We start from the raw sequence: 22,990 nt of genomic DNA, 5'->3' as shown, positions 1-22,990 counted from the left end.
ATCCCAAAAATACCCCCAAAAATCCCCAAAAAATTAAAAAAATTTAAAAAAAATCCCAAAAAATCCCCCAAATATCAAAACCCCTCCCCCACCTTTTAACAACCCCAAAAATTTTGGAAACCCCAAAAATTTTAAATTTTTATTTTATTTTTTCAGACCCCGGACGGGCTGATCTTCCCCGACCGCGCCACGCTCTACGTGACGGCCATCGAGGACAGGCAGTACAAGGACTACAAAATCCACTGTGAGGACCCCAGAAATTGGGGAGGGGGACCCCAAAAGTTTTTGGGGTTTTTTGGGATTTTTTGGGGATTTTTTTGGGATTTTTTAGGAATTTTTTGGGATTTTTTTGGGATTTTTTGGGGATTTTATTTTGATTTTTTGGAATTTTGCGATTGAGGACAGGCAGTACAAGGACGACCAAATCCACTGTGAGGACCCCAAATTATGGGGAGGGGGACCCCAAAAATTTTTAGAGATTTTTTGGGATTTTTTTGGGAATTTTTTGGGATTTTTTTGGATTTTTTTTGGGATTTTTTTTGGATTTTTTTAAGGATTATTTTGATTTTTTGATTGAGGACAGGCAGTACAAGGACGACCAAATCCACTGTGAGGACCCCAAATTATGGGGAGAGGACCCCAGAAATTTTTGGGATTTTTTTGGGATTTTTTTGGGATTTTTTTTAGGAGTTTTTGGGGATTTTTTTGGGAATTTTTTAAGGATTATTTTGATTTTTTGAGGATTTTTTGACTGAGGACAGGCAGTAGAAGGACAACAAAATCCACTGTGAGGACCCCACATTTTGGGGAGATGGACCCCAAAAATTTTTGGGATTTTTTTAGGATTTTTTTGGGGGTTTTTTTTATTTTATTTGGATTTTTTAGGGATTTTTTTTTAATTTTTTGGTATTTTGTGATTGAGGACAGGCAGTACAAAGACGACCAAATCCACTGTGAGGACCCCAAATTATGGGGAGGGGGACTCCAAAAATTTTTGGGATTTTTTTGGGATTTTTTTGGGAATTTTTTGGGGATTTTTGGGAATTATTGGGATCGAGAACAGGCAGTACAAGGACGACCAAATCCACTGTGAGGACCCCAAATTACGTACAGGCAGTACAAGGACAACCAAATCCACTGTGAGGACCCCACATTTTGGGTAGGAGGACCCCAAAAATTTTTGGGATTTTTTAGGATTTTTTTTGGGTTTTTTAGGAATTTTATTTTGATTTTTTGGAATTTTGTGATTGAGAACAGGCAGTGCAAGGACGACCAAATCCACTGTGAGGACCCCACATTATGGGGAGGGGGACCCCAAAAATTTTTGGGAATTTTTTGGGATTTTTTGGGGGATTTTTAGGATTTTTTTGGGATTTTTTGGGGATTTTTTGGGAATTTTTTTGGGATTTTTTAGGAATTTTATTTTGATTTTTTGGAATTTTGTGATTGAGGACAGGCAGTACAAGGACAACCAAATCCACTGTGAGGACCCCAAATTATGGGGAGGAGGACCCCAAAAATTTTTGGGATTTTTTTGGGAATTTTTTAGGATTTTTTGGGATTTTTTGGGGAATTTTTTAAGGATTATTTTGATTTTTTGAGAATTTTTTGACCGAGGACAGGCAGTACAAGGACGACCAAATCCACTGTGAGGACCCCAAATTATGGGGAGGGGGACCCCAAAAATTTTTGGGATTTTTTTAGGATTTTTTTGGGATTTTTTAGGATTTTTTTGGGGATTTTTTGAGGATTTTTGGGCATTATTGGGATTGAGGACAGGCAGTACAAGGACGACCAAATCCACTGTGAGGACCCCAAATTATGTACAGGCAGTACAAAGACGACCAAATCCACTGTGAGGACCCCAAATTATGTACAGGCAGTACAAGGACGACCAAATCCACTGTGAGGACCCCAAATTATGTACAGGCAGTACAAAGACGACCAAATCCAATGTGAGGACCCAAAAATTTTTGGGATTTTTTTGGGGATTTTTTGGGGGATTTTTTGGGGATTTTTTTAGGAATTTTTTGGGAATTTTTAAGGGGATTTTTAGAGATTTTTTGGGGGAATTTTGGGTGTGGTTTTTTGGGATTTTTTTAGGATTTTTTAGGGATTTTTAATGAGTTTTTAGGGATATTTTTAAACAATTTTCAGGGATATTTTTGGGAATTTTGAGGGGATTTTTTAGGGGATTTTTGGGATTTTTTAGGAATTTTTAGGGATTTTTTGGCAATTCTTGGGGGATTTTTGGGTGTGGTTTTTTGGATTTTTTTAGGAATTTTTAGAGATTTTTGGATGGGTATTTTGGGTTTTTTTAGGAATTTTTAGGACTATTTTTAAAAAATTTTAAGGATATTTTTACCAATTTTAAAGCTATTTTTACCAAATTTTAGAAATACTTTTTGAGGGCAATTCCAACAAATTTCACTAAAAACTCAAGCCTCCAAAAACCCAAAAAAACCCCAAAAAATCAGAAAAAACCCCAAAAAATCAGAAAAAAACCCCAAAAAAACCCCCCAAAAAATCAGAAAAAAACCCAAAAAAATCAGAATAAAACCGAAAAAAATCACTAAAAAAATCAGAATAAAACCCCAAAAAAAACCCCAAAAAATCAGAAAAAAACCGGAAAAAATCAGAAAAAACCCCCAAAAAAATCAGAAAAAAACCCAAAAAAATCAGAAAAAATCAGAAAAAAATCAGAAAAAAAACCAAAAAAACCCAAAAAAAATCAGAAAAAAACCCCAAAAAAACCCAAAAAAATGAGAAAAAAAACCGAAAAAAATCAGAAAAAAACCACCAAAAAAACCAGAATAAAACCCCAAAAAAACCCCAAAAAAACCAGAAAAAAACCCAAAAAATCAGAAAAAACCCCCAAAAAATCAGAAAAAAACCAAAAAAAATCAGAAAAAAAACGAAAAAAAATCAGAAAAAACCCCCAAAAAATCAGAAAAAACCCCAAAAAAATCAGAAAAAACCCCCAAAAAATCACTAAAAATCAGAAAAAACGGAAAAAAAAAATCAGAAAAAAACCACAAAAAAAACCAGAATAAAACCCCAAAAAAATCAGAAAAAAACCGAAAAAAATCACTAAAAAATCAGAAAAAAACCGAAAAAAATCACTAAAAAATCAGAAAAAAACCCCAAAAAAATCAGAAAAAAACCCAAAAAAAATCAGAAAAAAACCCAAAAAAACCCCCAAAAAAATCAGAAAAAAACCGAAAAAAATCCCCAAAAAAATCAGAATAAAACCCAAAAAAAATCACTAAAAAATCAGAAAAAAACCGAAAAAAATCCAAAAAAAATCAGAAAAAAAACCCAAAAAAATCACTAAAAAAATCAGAAAAAAAACCAAAAAAAATCAGAAAAAAACCCCAAAAAAACCGAAAAAAATCAGAAAAAAACCCAAAAAAATCAGATAAAACCCCAAAAAAAACTCAAAAAAATCAGAAAAAACCCAAAAAAAATCACTAAAAAATCAGAATAAAACCCAAAAAAACCCCCAAAAAAATCAGAAAAAAACCCAAAAAAATCACTAAAAAAATCAGAAAAAAACCCCAAAAAAATCAGAATAAAACCCAAAAAACCCCAAAAAAATCAGAAAAAATCAGAAAAAACCAAAAAAAATCAGAAAAAAACCCAAAAAAACCCCAAAAAAATCAGAAAAAAAACGAAAAAAAATCAGAAAAAAACCACAAAAAAAATCAGAAAAAAACCACAAAAAAAATCAGAAAAAACCCAAAAAAACCCCCAAAAAATCAGAAAAAAACAAAAAAAATCACTAAAAAATCAGAAAAAAACAAAAAAAAACCCCCAAAAAAATCAGAATAAAACCCAAAAAAAAATCAGAAAAAATCAGAAAAAAATCAGAAAAAAACCCAAAAAAATCAGAAAAAAAGCCAAAAAAAAACCCCAAAAAATCAGAAAAAAACCGAAAAAAATCCCCAAAAAAATCAGAAAAAAACCCAAAAAAACCCAAAAAAATCAGAATAAAACCCCAAAAAAAACCCAAAAAAATCAGAATAAAACCCAAAAAAACCCAAAACAAATCAGAATAAAACCCCAAAAAAACCCGAAAAAAACAGAATAAAACCCCCCAAAAAAACCCCAAAAAATCAGAAAAAAACCCCAAAAAAACCCCGAAAAAATCAGAAAAAAACCCAAAAAAACCCCAAAAAATCAGAAAAAAACCCAAAAAAAACCCAAAAAAAATCAGAAAAAAACGAAAAAAATCACTAAAAAATCAGAAAAAAACCCAAAAAAAATCAGAAAAAATCAGAAAAAAATCAGAAAAAAACTCCAAAAAAATCAGAAAAAAACCGAAAAAAAATCAGAAAAAAACCACAAAAAAAACCAGAAAAAAACCCAAAAAAACCCCCCAAAAAATCAGAAAAAAACCGAAAAAAATCACTAAAAAATCAGAAAAAACCCCAAAAAAACCCCAAAAAAATCAGAAAAAAACCAAAAAAAATCACTAAAAAATGAGAAAAAAACCCAATAAACCCCCAAAAAAATCAGAAAAAAAACCCAAAAAAACCCCAAAAAATCAGAAAAAAACCCCCCAAAAAAACCCAAAAAAATCAGAAAAAAACCAAAAAAACCCCAAAAAAATCAGAAAAAAACCCAAAAAAACCCCCAAAAAAATCAGAAAAAACCCAAAAAAATCACTAAAAAATCAGAAAAAAACCCAAAAAAAATTAGAAAAAAACCCAAAAAAACCCCCAAAAAAATCAGAAAAAAAAAAAAAAACCCCAAAAAAATCAGAAAAAAACCCTAAAAAACCCCAAAAAAATCAGAAAAAAATCAGAAAAAAACCCAAAAAAACCCCCAAAAAAATCAGAATAAAATCCGAAAAAAACCACAAAAAAATCAGAAAAAAATCAGAAAAAAACCGAAAAAAATCACTAAAAAATCAGAAAAAAACCCCTAAAACCCCCAAATTTTTTCCTGTTTTCCATCAGAAATTATTTTTTTAAAATTCCCAATTTTGTGACCTTGCCCAAAATTGTGTTTTTTTGCCCCAAAGGGTGGGAGAACGTTTACGGGTTCGACATGTCGTGCATCAAGGACGTGGCCATCAAGGAGCCCCTGGTGGACGTGGTGGATCCCAAGCAGTTGGTGACCAACGCTTGTCTCATCAAGGTGGGACCCAAAAATCACAAAATTCAACCCAAAAAATCACAAAAAAATTATAAATAATTATCCAGGGAAAATTACAAAAAAAATCCAGGGGGAAATGACCCAAAATTGGGAGAATTTAACCCAAAAATTCAGGGTAAAATGGCAAAAAATCCAGAGGAAAGGACCCAAAAATCACAGAATTCAACCCAAAAATCACAAAAAAATTATAAATAATTATGCAGGGAAAATTATAAAAAAAATCCAGGGAAAAATGACCCAAAATTGGGAAAAATAACCCAAAAATCCAGGGGAAAATGGCAAAAAATTGGGAAAAATGACCCTAAAAATCAGTGAGGAAATGACCCAAAAATCACAGAATTCAACCCAAAAATCACAGAAAAATTATAAAAAAAAAATCAGGAGGAAATGACCCAAAATTGGGAGAATTTAACCCAAAAATTCAGGGGAAATGGTAAAAAATTGACAGAAATCGCTCCAAAAAAGGGAAAATGGGAAAAAATATTTATGTGAAAATGACCCAAAAATCACAGAATTCAACCCAAAAATCACAAAAAAATTATAAAAAAAATTCAGGGGGAAATGACCCAAAATTGGGAGAATTCACACCAAAATTCCAGGGAATTTTTCCATTTTTTTTTAATTTTTTAACCAATTTTTGTCATTTTTTCACCATTTTTTTTCATTTTTTTTTCATTTTTTTGCCATTTTTTCACCATTTTTTTCCAATTTTTCACCGTTTTTTCCCATTTTTTGCTTTTTTCTCCCCAGGAATTGAACATTTCACAGTCAGGGTGGAGGAGCTGGGGCTGATTTTGGGTCATTTCAATCAATTTTAATCATTTCTAACCCAATTTTCTCCGTTTTTTTCTCCATTTTTTAGCGGATTTTCGCCATTTTTTAGCGGATTTTCGCCATTTTTTTACCAATTTTCACCATTTTTATTTTATTTTTTCACCATTTTAAACCATTTTCCCCGTTTTTGTCTCCAGGAATTGAACATTTCACAGTCAGGAATTTTCTCCATTTTTTCCATTTTTTCTGGGTCATTTTAATCAATTTTCTCCATTTTTTCTCCATTTTTAGTGGATTTTCGCCATTTTTTTCACCAGTTTTTTTTCCTTTTTTTTTTCATTTTTTTCCCATTTTTTTTGTGTTTTCTCCCCAGGAATTGAACATTTCACAGTCAGGGTGGAGGAGCTGGGGCTGAGCTGGATTTGGGATCTGATTTTGGGTCATTTTAATCAATTTTCTCCATTTTTTCTCCATTTTTTAGCGGATTTTTGCCATTTTTTCACCGATTTTCACCATTTTTTTTTATTTTTTCCCATTTTTTCCGAATTTTTTGTTTTTTCTCCCCAGGAGTTGAACATTTCACAGTCAGGGTGGAGGAGTTGGGGTCATTTTGGGTCATTTTCTCAATTTTTAGGCCATTTTTTAAACGGATTTTCTCCATTTTTAGCGGATTTTCGCCATTTTTTCACCGAGTTTCACCATTTTTTAAAATTTTTTCCCATTTTTTCCCATTTTTTTGTTTTTTCTCCCCAGGAGGTGGACATCTACACGGTGAAGGTGGAGGAGCTGAGGCTGATCTGAATTTGGGGGTTGATTTTGGGTCATTTTAATCAATTTTCTCCATTTTTTCTCCATTTTTTAGCGGATTTTCGCCATTTTTTCACTGATTTTCACCATTTTTTTTTTTATTTTTTCACCATTTTTAACCATTTTTCCCTTTTTTCTCCCCAGGAATTGAACATTTCACAGTCAGGGTGGAGGAGCTGGGGCTGATTTTGGGTCATTTCAATCGATTTTGATCATTCTTAGCAGATTTTCTCCATTTTTAGCGGATTTTCGCAATTTTTTCACCGATTTTCACCATTTTTTTTAATTTTTTCACCCTTTTTAACCATTTTTTCCCATTTTTCTCCCCAGGAATTGAACATTTCACAGTCAGGGTGAGGAGCTGGGGCTGATTTTGGGTCATTTTGGGTCATTTTCTCCATTTTTAGGCCATTTTTTAACAGATTTTCTCCATTTTTTAGCGGATTTTCGCCATTTTTTCACCGATTTTCACCATTTTTTTTTTATTTTTTCCCATTTTTAACCATTTTTTGTTTTTTCCCCCCAGGAATTGAACATCTACACGGTGAAGGTGGAGGAGCTGGGATTGATCTGAATTTGGGATCAATTTTGGGTCATTTTAATCAATTTTCTCCATTTTTTCTCCATTTTTTAGCGGATTTTCGCCATTTTTTCACCGATTTTCACCATTTTTTTTTTATTTTTTCCCATTTTTAACCAATTTTTTGTTTTTTTCTCCCCAGGAAGTGGACATCTACACGGTGAAGGTGGAGGAGCTGACGTTCACGGCCCCGTTCTGCCTGCAGGTGAAGCGCAACGATTACGTGCACGCGCTGGTGGCGTACTTCAACATCGAGTTCACGCGCTGCCACAAGCGCACCGGCTTCTCCACCAGTGAGTGCTTGGGGGGAAAAATGGGATTTTGGGGGAATTTGGGGGGTTTGGGATTTATTTGGGCATTTTTTGGGCATTTTTTGGAATTTTTTTGGGATTTCTTGGGATTTTTTGGGATTTTTTTGGGGTTTTTTAAGGGTTTTTTTGGGATTTTTTATGATTTTTTTGATGTTTTTTTGGGGATTTTTTGGGGATTTTTTATGATTTTTTGGGGGTTTTTTGGGGGATTTGGTGATTTTTTTGGGGGGGATTTTGAGAATTTTTTAGGGTTTATTCAGGATTTTTTGGAGGTTTTTTGGGGTTTTTTTGGGGTTTCTGGGGATTTTTTGGGGATTTTTTGGATAATTTTTTGCCAGAAGCACACCAGTTTCTCCACCAGTGAGTGCTTGGGGGGAAAAATGGGATTTTGGGGAAATTTGGGATTTATTTGGGATTTTTTGGGATTTTTTGGCATTTTTGGGGATTTTTTTGGGGACTTTTTGGGATTTTTTTGGGATTTTTTTGGGATTTTTTTGGGATTTTTTATGATTTTTTTGAGGTTTTTTTGGGATTTTTTTGGGGATTTTTTCGGGAATTTTGGGGGTTTTTAATGATTTATTGGGGGATTTTTAATGATTTTTTTTGGCATTTTTTGGGATTTTTTTGGGATTTTTTGGGGGTTTTTGGGGATTTTTTGGGGGTTTTTCTTGATTTTTGGAGGGGTTTTTTGAAGAATTTTTGAGGAATTTTTTGGGAATTTTTTGGGTTTTTTTTGGGATTTTTTGGGAGATTTTTGGGGGATTTTTTGGGGTTTTTTAGGGTTTTTTTTGGGTTTTTTTTCAGGGTTTTTGGGGCGTGTTTTATGAATTTTTTTGAGGTTTTTCAGGGATTTTTTGGGATTTTTTTTTTGTGTTTTGGGGGTTTTTTTTAGGATTTTTTTTGGATTTTTTTTTAATTTTTAGGGGATTTTGTGGCATATTTCTGAGTTTTTTTTTGGTTTTTGGGGGATTTTTGGGGATTTTTTGGGGGATTTTTTTGGGATTTTTTGTAATTTTTTGGGGCATTTTTGTGATTTTTTGGGGGAATTTTTAGGGTTTTTTTGGGGATTTTTTAATGATTTTTTGGGGATTTTTTTGGGATTTTTTTTGGGATTTTTTGGGATTTTTTTGGAATTTTTTGGGGATTTTTTGGGATTTTTTGGGATTTTTTTGAGGTTTTTTTGGGGATTTTTTCAGGAATTTTGGGGATTTTTTAATGACTTTTTGGGGAAATTTTGGGGATTTTTTTGGGATTTTTGGAATTTTTTTGTGATTTTTTGGGATTTTTTTGGGGATTTTTTGAGGGTTTTTTGGGGATTTTTTGGGGATTTTTGGGGATTTTTTTGGGGTTTTTTATGATTTTTTTGAGGTTTTTTTGGGGATTTTTTTGGGAATTTTGGGATTTTTTAATGATTTTGGGGGGGGGAATTTTGGGATTTTTTGAGGATTTTTTGGGGGTTTTTTATGATTTTTTGGGGATTTTTTGGTGGTTTTTTAGGGATATTTTATGATTTTTTTGAGGTTTTTTTGGGGATTTTTTGGGGGTTTTTTCAGGAATTTTGGGGATTTTTTATGAATTTTTTTGAGGTTTTTTGGGGGATTTTTTTGGTATTTTTGAGGATTTTTTGGAGGGATTTTTTGGGATTTTTTTGGGATTTTTTGGGATTTTTTTTGGATTTTTTATGATTTTTTTGCAGTTTTTTGGGGGATTTTTTGGGATTTTTTTGAGTTTTTATGGAATTTTTTGGGGGTTTTTTTGCGGGGTTTTGGGTTTTTGGAAAAAATCGCTAAAAAATCTGAAGAAAAATTAGAAAATTTAACTGAAAAATCAGAATATAAGCCAAAAAAAATTCAGGAATAAATAGCTTAAAAATCACTGAAAAAATGGGCGAAAATGCTGAAAAAATCAGAAAAAAATTGCAAAAAAATTAGAAAAAAATCCAAAAAAATCAGAAAAAATCAGAAAAAAATGAGAAAAATTAACTGAAAAAATGAGAAAATAAACCCAAAAAAATAGCTTAAAAATCACTGAAAAAAACCAAAAAAAATCTCAAAAAAATCAGAAAAAATGCTAAAAAAATCAGAAAAAAATGGGAAAAAAATTAGAAAAAAATGGGAAAAAATCCAAAAAAATCCTAAAAAAATCCCAAAAAAAGGGATAAAATTTTGGAATTATTTTTGGTTTTTTCCAGGCCCAGAATCCCCGTACACACACTGGAAGCAGACTGTGTTTTACATGGAGGAATACCTGACAGTGAATGGGGAAAAATTGCTAAAAAATCAGAAAAAATTGTTTAAAAACTGGAAAAAATCACTAAAAAATTAGGAAAAAATGAGAGAAATTAACTGAAAAATCAGAATATAAATTCAAAAAATTTAGGAATAAATAGCTTAAAAATCACTGAAAAAATGGGCGAAAATGCTGAAAAAGTAAGAAAAAAATCGCGAAAAATGGGAAAAAAATCAGAAAAAAATCAGAAAAAATTGGAAAAAAATCTGAAAAAAGTCAGGAAAAAAATGTAAAAAATTAACTGAAAAATCAGAATATAATCCCCAAAAAAACAGCTTAAAAATCACTGAAAAAAACCCGAAAAAATCAGAAAAAATGCTAAAAAAATCAGAAAAAAATAGCGAAAAAATCAGAAAAAAATCCGAAAAAAATAGAAAAAAATGGGAAAAAAATCCCAAAAAAAAGGGATAAAATTTGGGAATTATTTTTGGTTTTTTCCAGGCCCAGAATCCCCGTACACACACTGGAAGCAGACTGTGTTTTACATGGAGGAATACCTGACACTGAATGGGGAAAAATCCCTAAAAAATCAGAAAAAATTCTTTAAAAATTGGAAAAACCTCAGAAAAAAATGAGAAAAAAATCAGAAAAAATCAGAAAAATTAAGTGAAAAATGAGATAATAAACCCAAAAAAAAAAAAAAGTTTAAAAATCAGGGAAAAAATGGGCGGAAATGCTGAAAAAATCAGGAAAAAATCGCGGAAAAATCAGAAAAAAATGGAAAAAAAATCGTTAAAAATTGGGAAAAAAATCAGAAAAAAAATAGAAAAATTAACTAAAAAATCAGAAAATAAACCCAAAAAATTCAGGAATAAATGGCTTAAAAATCACTGGAAAAATGGGCGAAAATGCTGAAAAAATCAGAAAAAAATAGCGAAAAAATCAGAAAAAAATGGGAAAAAAATCGTTAAAAATTGGGAAAAAAATCAGAAAAAATCAGAAAAAAATAGAAAAATTAACTAAAAAATGAGATAATAAACCCAAAAAAAATAGCTTAAAAATCAGAGAAAAAATGGGCGAAAATGCCGAAAAAATCAGGAAAAAATAGCGAAAAAATCAGAAAAAAATCTTTAAAAATTGGAAAAAAAATCAGAAAAAAATAGAAAATTTAACTGAAAAATCAGAATAGAAACCCAAAAAATTCAGGAATAAATAGCTTAAAAACCACTGAACAAATGGGCGGAAATGCTGAAAAAATCAGAAAAAAATAGTGAAAAAATCAGAAAAAATGGGAAAAAAATCAGAAAAAAATGGGAAAAAGTCACTAAAAAGTCAGAATAAGATGAGAAAAATTAAGTGAAAAATCAGAATATAAATCCAAAAAATTCAGGAATAAATGGCTTAAAAATCACTGAAAAAATGGGCAGAAATGCTGAAAAAATGAGAAAAAAATAGCGAAAAAATCAGAAAAAAATCCAAAAAAAATCAGAAAAAATTGGAAAAAAATCAGAAAAAAACCAGAAAATAAAAGAGAAAAACGAACTGAAAAAATGAGATAATAAACCCAAAAAAATAGCTTAAAAATCACTGAAAAAATGGGCGGAAATTCTGAAAAAATCAGAGAAAAATCACGAAAAATGGCAAAAAAATCAGAAAAAAATCTTTAAAAATTGGAAAAAAAATTAGAAAAAAATGAGAAAAATTAAGTAAAAAATCAGAATATAAACTCAAAAAAATCAGGAATAAATGACTTAAAAATCACTGAAAAAATGGGCGAAAATGCTGAAAAAATTAGAAAAAAATAGCGAAAAAATCAGAAAAAAATCAGAAAAAATTGGAAAAAAATCACTAAAAAATTAGGAAAAAATGAGAAAAATTAACTGAAAAATCAGAATATAAACCCAAAAAAATAGCTTAAAAATCAGAGACAAAATGGGCGAAAATGCTGAAAAAATCAGAAAAAAATCGCGAAAGATGAGAAAAAAATCAGAAAAAAATGGGAAAAAAATCTTTAAAGATTGGAAAATAATCAGAAAAAAAAAAGAAAAATTAATTGAAAAATCAGAAAATAAACCCAAAAATACCAGGAATAAATAGCTTAAAAACCACTGAAAAAATGGGCGAAAATGCTGAAAAAATCAGAAAAAAGTCACAAAAAATGGCAAAAAAATCAGAAAAAAATCAGAAAAAAATCAGGAAAAATTTGGAAAAAAATCAGAAAAAATCTGAAAAAAATTAGAAAATTTAACTGAAAATCAGAATATAATCCCCAAAAAAACAGCTTAAAAATCACTGAAAAAAACCCGAAAAAATCAGAAAAAATGCTAAAAAAATGAGAAAAAAATAGCGAAAAAATCAGAAAAAAATCCGAAAAAAATAGAAAAAAATGGGGAAAAAATCCCAAAAAAAAGGATAAAATTTGGGAATGATTTTTGGATTTTTGCAGGCCCAGAATCCCCGTACACACACTGGAAGCAGACTGTGTTTTACATGGAGGAATACCTGACGGTGAAGAGCGGAGAGGAAATTTTCGGCACCATCACCATGAAACCCAACGCCAAGAACAACGTGAGAGACCCCAAAATTCTGATTTTTTACACCCAAAATTCCGATTTTTACACCCAAAATTTGGATTTCCCAGCCCAGAATTGGGGTTGGGTGAAGTTTGGGGGGTTGGGGGATTTTTTTGGGGTTTTTTTAAGGGGTTTTTGGGGTTTTTAAAGGGATTTTTTGGGGGTTTAAAGGGATTTTTTTTTGGCTTTTAAAGAGATTTTTTGGGGTTTTTAAAGGGATTTTTTAAGGTTTTTTAAAGGGATTTTTTTGGGGTTTTTAAGGGATTTTTTAGGGATTTTTACTGGGATTTTTCAGGGTTTTTTAAGGGAATTTTTTTGGTTTTTAAAGGGATTTTAAGGGATTTTTTTAAGAATTTTTAAGGGGTTTTTAAGGTTTTTTAAAGGGATTTTTTTGGGTTTTTAAGGGATTTTTAATGGGATTTTTCAGGGTTTTTTAAGGGACTTTTTTGGGTTTTTAAAGGGATTTTTTGGGGTTTTTTAGAAGATTTTTTTAGGAATTTTTTTGGGTTTTTCAAGGGGATTTTTGGGGTTTTATTAAGGAATTTTTTTAGGGTTTTTTAAAGGGTTATTTAGGATTTTTAAGAGATTTTTTTAGGGTTTTTTTAAGGGGTTTTGGAGGATTTTAAAGGGATTTTTTGGGGTCTTTAAGGGATTTTTTAGGGATTTTTATTGGGATTTTTTAGGGTTTATTAAGGGATTTTTTTAGGGTTTTTTAAAGGGTTATTTAGGGTTTTTAAAGGATTTTTTTAGGGGTTTTAAAGGGATTTTTTGGGGTTTTTAAAGGGATTTTTTAAGGTTTTTTAAAGGGATTTTTTGGGGTTTTTAAGGGATTTTTTAGGGAGTTTTATTGGGATTTTTTTTGGATTTTTTAGGAATTTTTAAGGTATTTTTATTGGGGTTTTTCAGGGTTTTTTAAGGGACTTTTTTGGGTTTTTAATGGGATTTTTTAGGGTTTTTAAAGGGATTATTTAGGGGTTTATAAAGGGATTTTTAAAGGTTTTTTAAAAAGATTTTATAGGGTTTTTAAAGGATTTTTTAGGTATTTTTATTGGGATTTTTCAGGGTTTTTAAAGGGATTTTTTAAGGTTTTTTAAAGGGATTTTTTGGGGTTTTAAAGGGAATTTTTTGGGATTTTTAAAGGGATTTTTTAGGGTTTTTAAGGGACTTTTATTGGGATTTTTTAGGGTTTTTAAAGGGATTTTTTAAGGTTTATGAAAGGATTTTTTAAGGTTTTTAAAGGATTTTTTAGGGATTTTTAAGGGATTTTTATTGGGAATTTTCAGGGTTTTTTAAGGGATTTTTTTGGGTTTTTTAAGGGATTTTTTTAAGGTTTTTTAAAGGGGTTTTTTAGGGTTTTTAAGGGATTTTTAATGGGATTTTTAAGGGGTTTTTAAAGGGATTTTTTAAGGTTTTTTAAAGGGACTTTATAGGATTTTTAAAGGATTTTTTAGGGATTTTTTAGAGATTTTTATTGGGATTTTTAGGGGTTTTTTAAGGGATTTTTTTAGGGTTTTTTAAAGGGTTATTTAGGCTTTTTAAGGGATTTTTAAGGGATTTTTATTGGGATTTTTCAGGGTTTTTTAAAAGATTTTTTTGGGTTTTTTAAGGGATTTTTTAAGGTTTTTTAAAGGGATTTTTTGGGGTTTTTAAGGGATTTTTTAGGGATTTTTATTGGGATTTTTTAGGGTTTTTTAAAGGGTTATTCAGGATTTTTAAGAGATTTTTTAGGGATTTTTTTAAGAGGTTTTGGGCATTTTAAAGGGATTTCTTTTGGTTTTTAAAGAGATTTTTTAAGGTTTTTTAAAGGGACTTTATGGGATTTTTAAAGGATTTTTTAGGGATTTTTAAGGAATTTTTATTGGGATTTTTCAGGGTTTTTTAAGGAACTTTTTTGGTTTTTAAAGGGATTTTAAGGGAATTTTGAAAGAATTTTTAAGGGGTTTTTAAGGGATTTTTAAAGGATTTTTAACGGTTTTTTAAGGGATTTTTTAGGGGTTTTTCAGGGTTTTTTAAGGGATTTTTTAAGGTTTTTTAAAGGGATTTTTTAAGGTTTATTAAAGGGATTTTTTGGGGTTTTTAAGGGATTATTTAGGGATTTTTCAGGGTTTTTTAAGGGAATTTTTTTGGGTTTTTAAAGGGATTTTAAGGGAATTTTGAAAGAATTTTTAAGGGGTTTTTAAGGGATTTTTTTAAGGTTTTATAAAGGGAGTTTTTAAGGTTTTTTAAAGGGATTTTTTGGGGTTTTTAAGGGATATTTTAGGGGGTTTTAAGGAATTTTTATTGGGATTTTTCAGGGTTTTTTAAGGGATTTTTTAAGGTTTTTTAAAGATGTTTTTTGGGGTTTTTAAAAGGATTTTTTAAGGTTTTTTAAAGGGACTTTATAGTATTTTTAAAGGATTTTTTAGGGATTTTTAAGGAATTTTTATTGGGATTTTTCAGGGTTTTTTAAGGGATTTTTTGGGTTTTTAAAGGATTTTTTTAGGAATTTCTTTGGGTTTTTAAAGGGGATTTTTGGGGTTTTATTAAGGAATTTTTTTAGGATTTTTTAAAGGGTTATTTAGGGTTTTTAAGAGATTTTTTAGGGTTTTTTAAGGGGTTTTTTAGGGTTTTTGAAATGGGTTTTTTTGGTTTTTTAGAGTTTTTAAATGGGTTTTTTGGGGTTTTTTTGAGTGATTTGAGTTTTTTAAAAGGGTTTTTTAAGAGGATTTTTTACGGTTTTTAAGGGATTTTTTAGGGTTTTTTAAAGGGATTTTTTAGGGATTTTAGGGTGATTTTTAAAGGGAATTTTTAGGGTTTTTAAGGGGATTTTTTGGGGTTTTGAAGAGGTTTTTTAAGGGATTTTAAAGTGTTTTTTAGGGTTTTTTAAGGGTTTTTTTAGGAGATTTTTTAGAGTGTTTAAAGGGATTTTTTTGAGTTTTTTAAAGGAAATTTTTAGGGTTGTTTAGAGATTTTTTAGAACTTTTAAGGGATTTTTTAGAGGTTTTTAAAGGGACTTTTAAGTGGTTTTTAGGCTTTTAAAGGGTTTTTTAAAGTTGTTTCAAAGGGATTTTTAGAGTTTTTTTAAAGGATTTTTTCGGTTTTTTTTTAAGGATTTTTAAGATATTTAAGGGGATTTTTTAAGGGAATTTTTAGAGTTTTTAAAGGAATTTTTTTAGGGTTTTTTAAGGGTTTTTAAGAGATGTTTTTAGGGTTTTTTAAGGGGATATTTAATAGTTTTTTAAAGGTGTTTTAGGGTTTTTTAAGGGGTTATTTGGGGTTTTTAGAAGAGATTTTTTGGGGGGTTTTTAAAGGGACTTTTTAATGTTTTTTGTGGGGGCTTTTGGGGACAATTTTGGGGTAAATTTGGGGATTTCAGGGGAGGGTTTTTTATTTTGGGAGGGAATTTGGGGTGAATTTTAATATTTTGGGATAAATGTGTGGATTTCTGGGGAGAATTTTTTTATTTCAGGGTAAATTTGGGGATTTTGGGGAAGGATTTTGAATTTTGGGAAGGATTTTGGGAGAAAATTTGGGGTAAAATTGAAGATTTTGGGGATTTTGGGGTAGGAATTTTTTATTTTGGGAGGGAATTTGGGATAAATTTTAATATTTTGGGATGAATTTGGTGATTTCAGGAGAGGATTTTTTGTTTTGGGATAAATTTTAATATTTTGGGGTAAATTTTGGGGATTTTGGGATAAGATTTTTTTATTTTGGGAGGGAATTTGGGGTAAATTTTAATATTTTGGTATAAATTTGAGGATTTTATGGAAAGATTTTTTATTTTGGGAGGGATTTTGGGATAAATTTTAATATTTTGGGGTGAATTTGGTGATTTCAGGGGAGAATATTTTTATTTTGGGGTAAATTTTGGGGATTTCAGGGGAGGATTTTGAATTTTGGGAGGGAATTTTGGGCTAAATTTTTTAAATTTTGTGATAAATTTCAACCATCTTGGGGTACAATTTTTTAATTTTTGGGTGGAATTTTTTCTTGGGTGGGTTTGTACTGAATTTCTGTGCCTGGAATCGTCCCAAAAATTCCAAATTTTTCCCCCAAAAGCGCGACCTGGATTTCACCATCGACCTGGACTTCAAGGGGCAGCTCTGTGAACTCTCCTGCTCCACCGACTACCGCATGCGTTAGGGACCCCAAAATCCCCCAAACCCACCCCAAAAATCCGCCCCAAAACCCCCCAAAAATCCCCTAAAAATCCCCCCCAAAATCCCCCAAAAATTCCCGGAAATTTAAAAAAAATTTAAAAAAAAATGAAATTTCGGGGGCGCTGCAGTTCCGCCATTTCGCCACCAGGGGGCGGCAAAAGCGCGGCGGAAATTCGGAATTTTGGGGGAATTTGGGACCCAAATTTTGGGTTTTTTGAAGAAATTTAAAATCCAATTTTTGGGTTTTTTTCACGATTTAAAACCCAAATTTTGGGTTTTTGAAGAAATTTGGGATCCAAAATTTTTGGTTTTTTTTTTTTTCATTTTGAGATCCCAGATTTTGGGTTTTTTTCCCCATTTGGAAACCAAATTTTGGGGGTTTTTTTATTATTTAGGACCCAAATTTGGGGGTTTTTTCCCCATTTAAGACCCAAATTTTGGGGTTTTTTTCATAATTTGGGACCCAAATTTTTGGTTTTTTTCCCCATTTAGAAACCAAATTTTGGGGGTTTTTCATGGTTTAAAACCCAAATTTTGGGGTTTTTTTTCATTTTGAGACCCCAAATTTGGGGTTTTTTTCTTCTTTTTGGGACCCAAATTTTGAGGTTTTTTTCCTCATTTAAAAACTAAATTTTGGGTTTTTTTTCATGATTTAAGACCCAAATTTTGGAGATTTTTCAGTATTTGGGACCCCAAGTTCTGGGTTTTTTTCATAATTTAAAACCCAAATTTTCACAATTTGGGATCCAAATTTTGGGCTCTTTTTCTTCATTTTGAGACCCAAATTTTGGGGGTTTTTTTCCTAATTTAAGACCCAAAATTTGAGGTTTTTGAAGAAATTTGGGACCCAAATTTTGGGTTTTTTTCCTCATTTTGAGACTTTGAAATTTGGGATTTTGACTCCAAAATTTGGGGAATTTTCCTCCATTTTGGGGACCCAAATTTTTGGGTTTTTTTCCCCATTTGAGGACCCAAATTTGGGTTTTTTCCCTCCAGATTTTTGGTTTTTTTCTCCCATTTTGTAACCCCAAATTTTTGGTTTTTTCCCACATTTAAACCCCAAAATTTGGGGTTTTTTTCCCCATTTCCTTCCCCAAATTTTATTTTTTCCCCCAAAAATTTTGGGGAATTTTTGTCTTTTTTTTTTCCCTAAAAATTTATTTTTTTCTAATTTTGGAAACCCCAAAATTTCATTTTTTCCAAAAAAAATTAAAATTTAGGTCTTCAAATTTCCCCTCCCCCTCCCCAAATCCTCACCCAAAAAAATCCAAATTTTGGGGCAATTTTGGGGGAATTTTGGGGGATTTTGGGGCTGTTCCTCCCCTCCCCCCCCCCAAATTTTGGGGGGATTTTTGGGGATTTTTGGGGGATTTTTGGGGTCTCCCCTCCCCCAATTTGGGGGGTTTGGGGCCGCCCCTCCCCCCCTTTGTAAGTTATGTTTTTATATCAAATAAAAGCAAAGAAAGGGGGGGGGCTCTGGGTCCATTTTTGGGGGAATAAAAAAAATTTTGGGGGGTAAAAAAAATTTGGGGGGAATCAACAAAAAATTTGGGAAGTAAAAAAAATATTTGGGAGAATCCAAAAAAAATTTGGGGGGTTTTAAAAAAATTTTGGGGGAGTAAAAAAAAATATTTGGGAGGGTCTAAAAATATTTGGGGGGGTTGAAAAAAATTTTGGGGGACTAGAAAAATTTTGGGAGGGTAAAAAAAAAAATTTGGGGGTGGGTAAAAAAAATTTGGGGGGGGGTTTAAAAAAATTTTGGGTAAAAAAAAATTTTGGTAGGGTCCAGAAAAAAATTTTGGGGGACAAAAAAAAATTTGGGGGGTCAAAAAAAATTTGGGGGGATCTAAAAAAAACTTGGGGGAGGGGGTAAAAAAAAATTTGGGAGGGTCCAAAAAAATTTAGGGGGGGGTCCAAAAAAAATTTGGGAGGGGTCCAAAAATATTTGGGGGGGGGTCTAAAAAATTTGGAAGATTCCAAAAAAAAATTGGGGGGGGTCCAAAAAAATTTTGGGTGGGTTTAAAAAAATTTTGGGGTGGTAAAAAAATTGAGAAAGGGTCCAAAAATATTTGGAGGGGGGGGTCTAAAAAAAACTTGAGGGGGTCCAAAAAATTTGGGAGATTCCAAAAAAAAATTCGGGGGGGGGTCAAAAAAGATTTGGGAGGGTCCATAAAAATTTTGGGGGGGGTCAAAATTGAGGAGGGGTCCAAAAATATTTGGAGGGGGAGTCTAAAAAAAATTTGAGGGGGTCCAAAAAATTTGGGAGATTCCAAAAAAAAATTCAGAGGGGTAAAAAAAAAATGTGGGAGGGTCCAAAAATATTTGGGGGGTGATAAAAAATATTTCAGGGGGTCCAAAAAATTTAGGAGATTCCAAAAAAAAATTCAGGGGAGGGTCAAAAAAAAATTTGGGAGGGTCCAAAATAAATTTGGGGGGGGTCAAAAAATTTGGGAGGGTCCAAAAAAATTAAGGGGGGGTCCAAAAAAAAATTTGGGAGGGATCCAAAAATATTTGGGGGAGCTCCAATAAAATTTAGGGGGGGGTCAAAAAATTGGGAGGGGTCCAAAAAAAAATTCAGGGGGGGTCAAAAAAAGTTTGGGAGGGTCCAAAATAAATTTGGGAGGGGTCCAAAAAAATTTGGGGGGTGATAAAAAATTTGGGAGGGTCCAAAAATAAATTTGGGGGGTGATAAAAAATTTGGGAGGGTCCAAAAAAATTTGAGGGGGGGGATAAAAAAATTTTGGGGTCTAAAAAAAAAATATGGGGGTTAAAAAAAAATTTCACGGAGTCCAAAAAATTTGGGAGATTCCAAAAAAAAATTCAGGTGGGTCAAAAAAAATTTGGGAGGGTCCAAAAAAAATTTGGGAGGGGGGAGCTGGAAATAAAAGGTGGAAGAAACCAAAATTTTTTTTGGGGGGGTCAAAAATTCGGGATGGGAAAATTTAGGGGGGGAGGGGCCAAAAAATTGAAATTGAGGGTGGGGGAGGGGCCAAAAAATTTGGGAAATTTCTGGAAGGGGGAGGGGCGGGGTGGGGGAGGGGCGGGGTGGGGGAGGGGCAGAACCGGTCCGGGGGGTTTGGGGATTTTTTGGGTGGGGTGGGGGAGGGGCGGAGGGGGGGTGGGCGTGGCCAGCGAGGCCCCGCCCCTCCCCCACCCCGGCTCAGGTGCGGCCGCGGCTCCGGGTGCAGGTGAGGGTGGGGGAGGGGCGGGATCGATTTTTGGGGTTTTTTTGGGGTGGGGGAGGGGTGGGAATTTTTATTTTGTTTTTTAGGGGGTGGGGGAGGGGCGGGGGGAGGTCCCGACCCCCCCCTCAGGTTGTTGTTTCGCTGCCCCTCCCCCACCCGCCGAGGGTTTTGAGCTCTCCCCGCCCCTCCCCCACCCCCGGCGTTGCCCCGGGAGCCGCGCGCGGGGGGGGAGGGGCGGAAAAAAAACAAAAAATAATTTAAATTTTATTGAGGTGAAAAAAAGGAAAAGATCAGAATTTTTTCTTAAAGGAAATTTGAATTGAATTGAGGAAAAAGTGGGAAAAAAATTTGAAATTTCCCTTGAAAAACGGAAAAAAAATTGGATTAAATTGAGCAAAAGATGGGAAAAAAATTAAAATTTTCTGTAAAAAATTTTAATTAAATTGAGGAAAAAATGGGGAAAAAAATTTCAAGTTTTCCTTAAAAAACAGAAAAAAATTTGAATTTAATTGAGGAGAAAGAGGGAAAAAGTCAAAATTTTCTCTTAAAAAGAATTTAAATTAAATTGAGCGAAAAAGGGGGAAAAAAATTCAAATTTCCATTGAAAAACAGAAAAAAAATTAAATTTAATTGAGGAAAAAAGTCCTAATTTCTTCTGAAAGACAAAAATTTAAATTGAAAGGAAAAGGGAAAAAAATTCAAATTTATCCTAAAAAACAAGACAAAAATTTAAATTAAATTGAGGTAAAGCAAGGAAAAAAAATTTCGAATTTCCATTAAAAAACAGAAGAAAATTAAGTTTAATTGAGGAAAAAAGTCCAAATTTCTTCTAAAAAAGAAAAATTTAAATTGAAAGAAAAAAGGGGGAAAAAAATCCAAATTTCTCCTAAAAAACAAAAAAAAATTTAAATTAAATTGAGAAAAAAAGGAAAAAAAATTCAAATTTCCCCTAAACAACAGAAAAAAATTCTAATTAAATTGAGGAAAAAAATCTTGATTTCCTCTAAAAAACAAAAATTTAAATTGAAAGGAAAAAGGGGGAAAAAAACCTGGATTTATCCTAAAAAACAAAAAAAATTAAATTAAGGTAAAAAAGAGGGAACAATTTAAAATTTTCTTAAAAAACAGAAAAAAATTCTGAAGTTGATTGAGTGGAAAAAAAGAGAAAAAAAATCCAAATTTTCTTTAGAAAAACAAAAAAATATTTAAATTTAATTGAGGGGAATAAGGGGAAAAAATTCAAATTTCCCTTAAAAAACAAAAAAAAATTAAATTTAATTGAAGAGTGAAAGGGGAAAATCAAAATTTCCTCTAAAAAAAATTTAAATAAACTTGAGCGGAAAAAGGGGAAAAATCCAAATTTCCTGTAATAAACAAAAAAAAATTTGAATTAAATTGAGGAAAAAAATCCGAATTTTCTCCAAAAAGCAAACAAAAAAAATTAAATTTAATTGAGGAAAAAAAAGGGGAAAAAAAATTTAAATTTTGGGGCAGAATTTTTGAAATTTTGGTCAGATTTGGACGGGGATTTTTGGGATTTTGGGGCAGATTTGAGTCAGAATTTCGGGGATTTTTGGGATTTCTGATCAGATTTGGACAGGGATTTTTTGGGATTTTGGGGCAGATTTCAGTCAGGATTTTCAGGAATTCCAAGTGGATTTTTGGATGGAATTTTGGAATTTCTGAGCAGATTTTTGAGTTGAAATTTGGGATTTTTGGGCAGATTTGAGTTAAAATTTTCAGGATTTCTGAGCAGATTTTGAGCAGAATTTTGAGATTTTTTTTGTCAGATTTTGACAGGAATATTTTGGATTTCTGAGCAGATTTTTGAGTGAAATTTTGGGATTTTTGGTCAGATTTGCGTTGGGATTTTTGGGCGGATTTTTGAGCAGAATTTCAGGAATTCTAAGAAGATTTTGAGCAGAATTTTGAGATTTTTTTGGTCAGATTTTGACAGGAGTTTTTTGGGATTTTGGGGCAGATTTTGAGCAGAATTTTGGATTTTTGGGTGGATTTGGACGGGGATTTTTGGGCCGATTTGAGTCAGAATTTCAGGAGTTTCTGAGCAGATTTTGAGGAGAATTTCGGGGTTTTTTGGTCAGATTTGGACAGGGATTTTTGAATGATTTGAGTCAGGATTTTGAAGAATTCCACGCGGATTTCAAGCAGGATTTTGGGATTCTGGTCTGATTTGGGGACGGAATTTTGGGGATTTTTGGCCGGGGATTTTTGGGATTTCTGTGCGGATTTTGGGATTTTTGATCAGGTTTGGACGGGGATTTTTGGGCCCCTCCCCCAGATGTGTCCCCACCTGTCCCAGGTGTGTCTGAGGGGTATCCAGGTGTGTCTCAGGTGTCCCCAGGTGTGTCCAGGTGTGTGTCAGGGGTATCTCAGCTGTCCCAGGCGTGTCTTAGGGGTATCCAGGTGTATCTCAGGTGTCCCCAGGTGTGTCCCCACCTGTCTCAGGTGTATCCAGGTGTCCCTAGGTGTGTCTCAGGTGTGTCCCTGCTGTCCCCAGGTGTGTCCCACCTGTCCAGGTGTCCCCAGGTGTGTCTCAGGTGTGTCCCAGGTGTCCCCAAGTGTGTCCCACTTGTCCTCAGGTGTATCCAGGTGTGTCTGAGGTGTGTCCAGGTGTGGCTCAGGTGTCCCAGGTGTATCCAGGTGTGCCCAGGTGTATCTCAGGTGTATCTCCCCTGTCTCAGGTGTACCCAGGTGTCCCCAGGTGTGTCTCAGGTGTATCTCACCTGTCCCCAGGTGTCCCCAGGTGATGTCCCACGGGTATTTCCAGCACGGGGGGGTGACGTTCCCGGGGCTCCTTTACTCCCCCCGGAGCCTCGAGGCCGCGCGCGAGTTCCCGGTGGAGGACGACGACGTCTTCAACGTCACCTACCAGAAATCGGGTAAAAAAACGGGGATTTGGGGAAAAAAATAAATCTGGGAGTGGGGCAAAAAATTGGGGCAAAAATCCTGAAATTTTTGGGGGAAAATGCTGAAATTTGGGACAAAAATCTCAAAATTTTGGGGTAAAAAAATCTCAAAATTTGGGGAAAAAATCCTGGAATTTTGGAGGAGAAATCCTGAAATTTGGGACAAAATAACTGAAATTTTGGGAGAAAATCCTGAAATTTTGGGGAGAAAATCCTGAAATTTTGGGGCAAAAGTCCTGGAATTTTAGGGCAAAAATCCCGAAATTTTGGGAAGAAAATCCAGCGATTTTAGCACAAAAGTC

At 32.8% G+C, this 22,990-nt stretch overlaps 1 protein-coding gene across 1 annotated transcript; it reads left to right on the top strand.

Annotated features, from left to right (window-relative positions):
• Window positions 1–156: 156 nt before the first annotated feature.
• LOC117009726 (protein arginine N-methyltransferase 1-like) lies at window positions 157–16,790 on the top strand (the record flags this gene model as incomplete). Its single annotated transcript, XM_033084044.1, has 5 exons — window positions 157–244; window positions 5,027–5,142; window positions 7,464–7,614; window positions 12,308–12,429; window positions 16,476–16,790. Coding segments are annotated over 5 exons (561 nt in total), but the record flags the coding sequence as incomplete, so codon positions are not given.
• Window positions 16,791–22,990: the final 6,200 nt, after the last annotated feature.

The sequence above is a fragment of the Catharus ustulatus genome, chromosome 35, assembly GCF_009819885.2.
Source record: "Catharus ustulatus isolate bCatUst1 chromosome 35, bCatUst1.pri.v2, whole genome shotgun sequence".
Lineage (NCBI taxonomy): Eukaryota > Metazoa > Chordata > Aves > Passeriformes > Turdidae > Catharus > Catharus ustulatus.
This window is presented reverse-complemented; position numbering and strand designations above follow the sequence as displayed.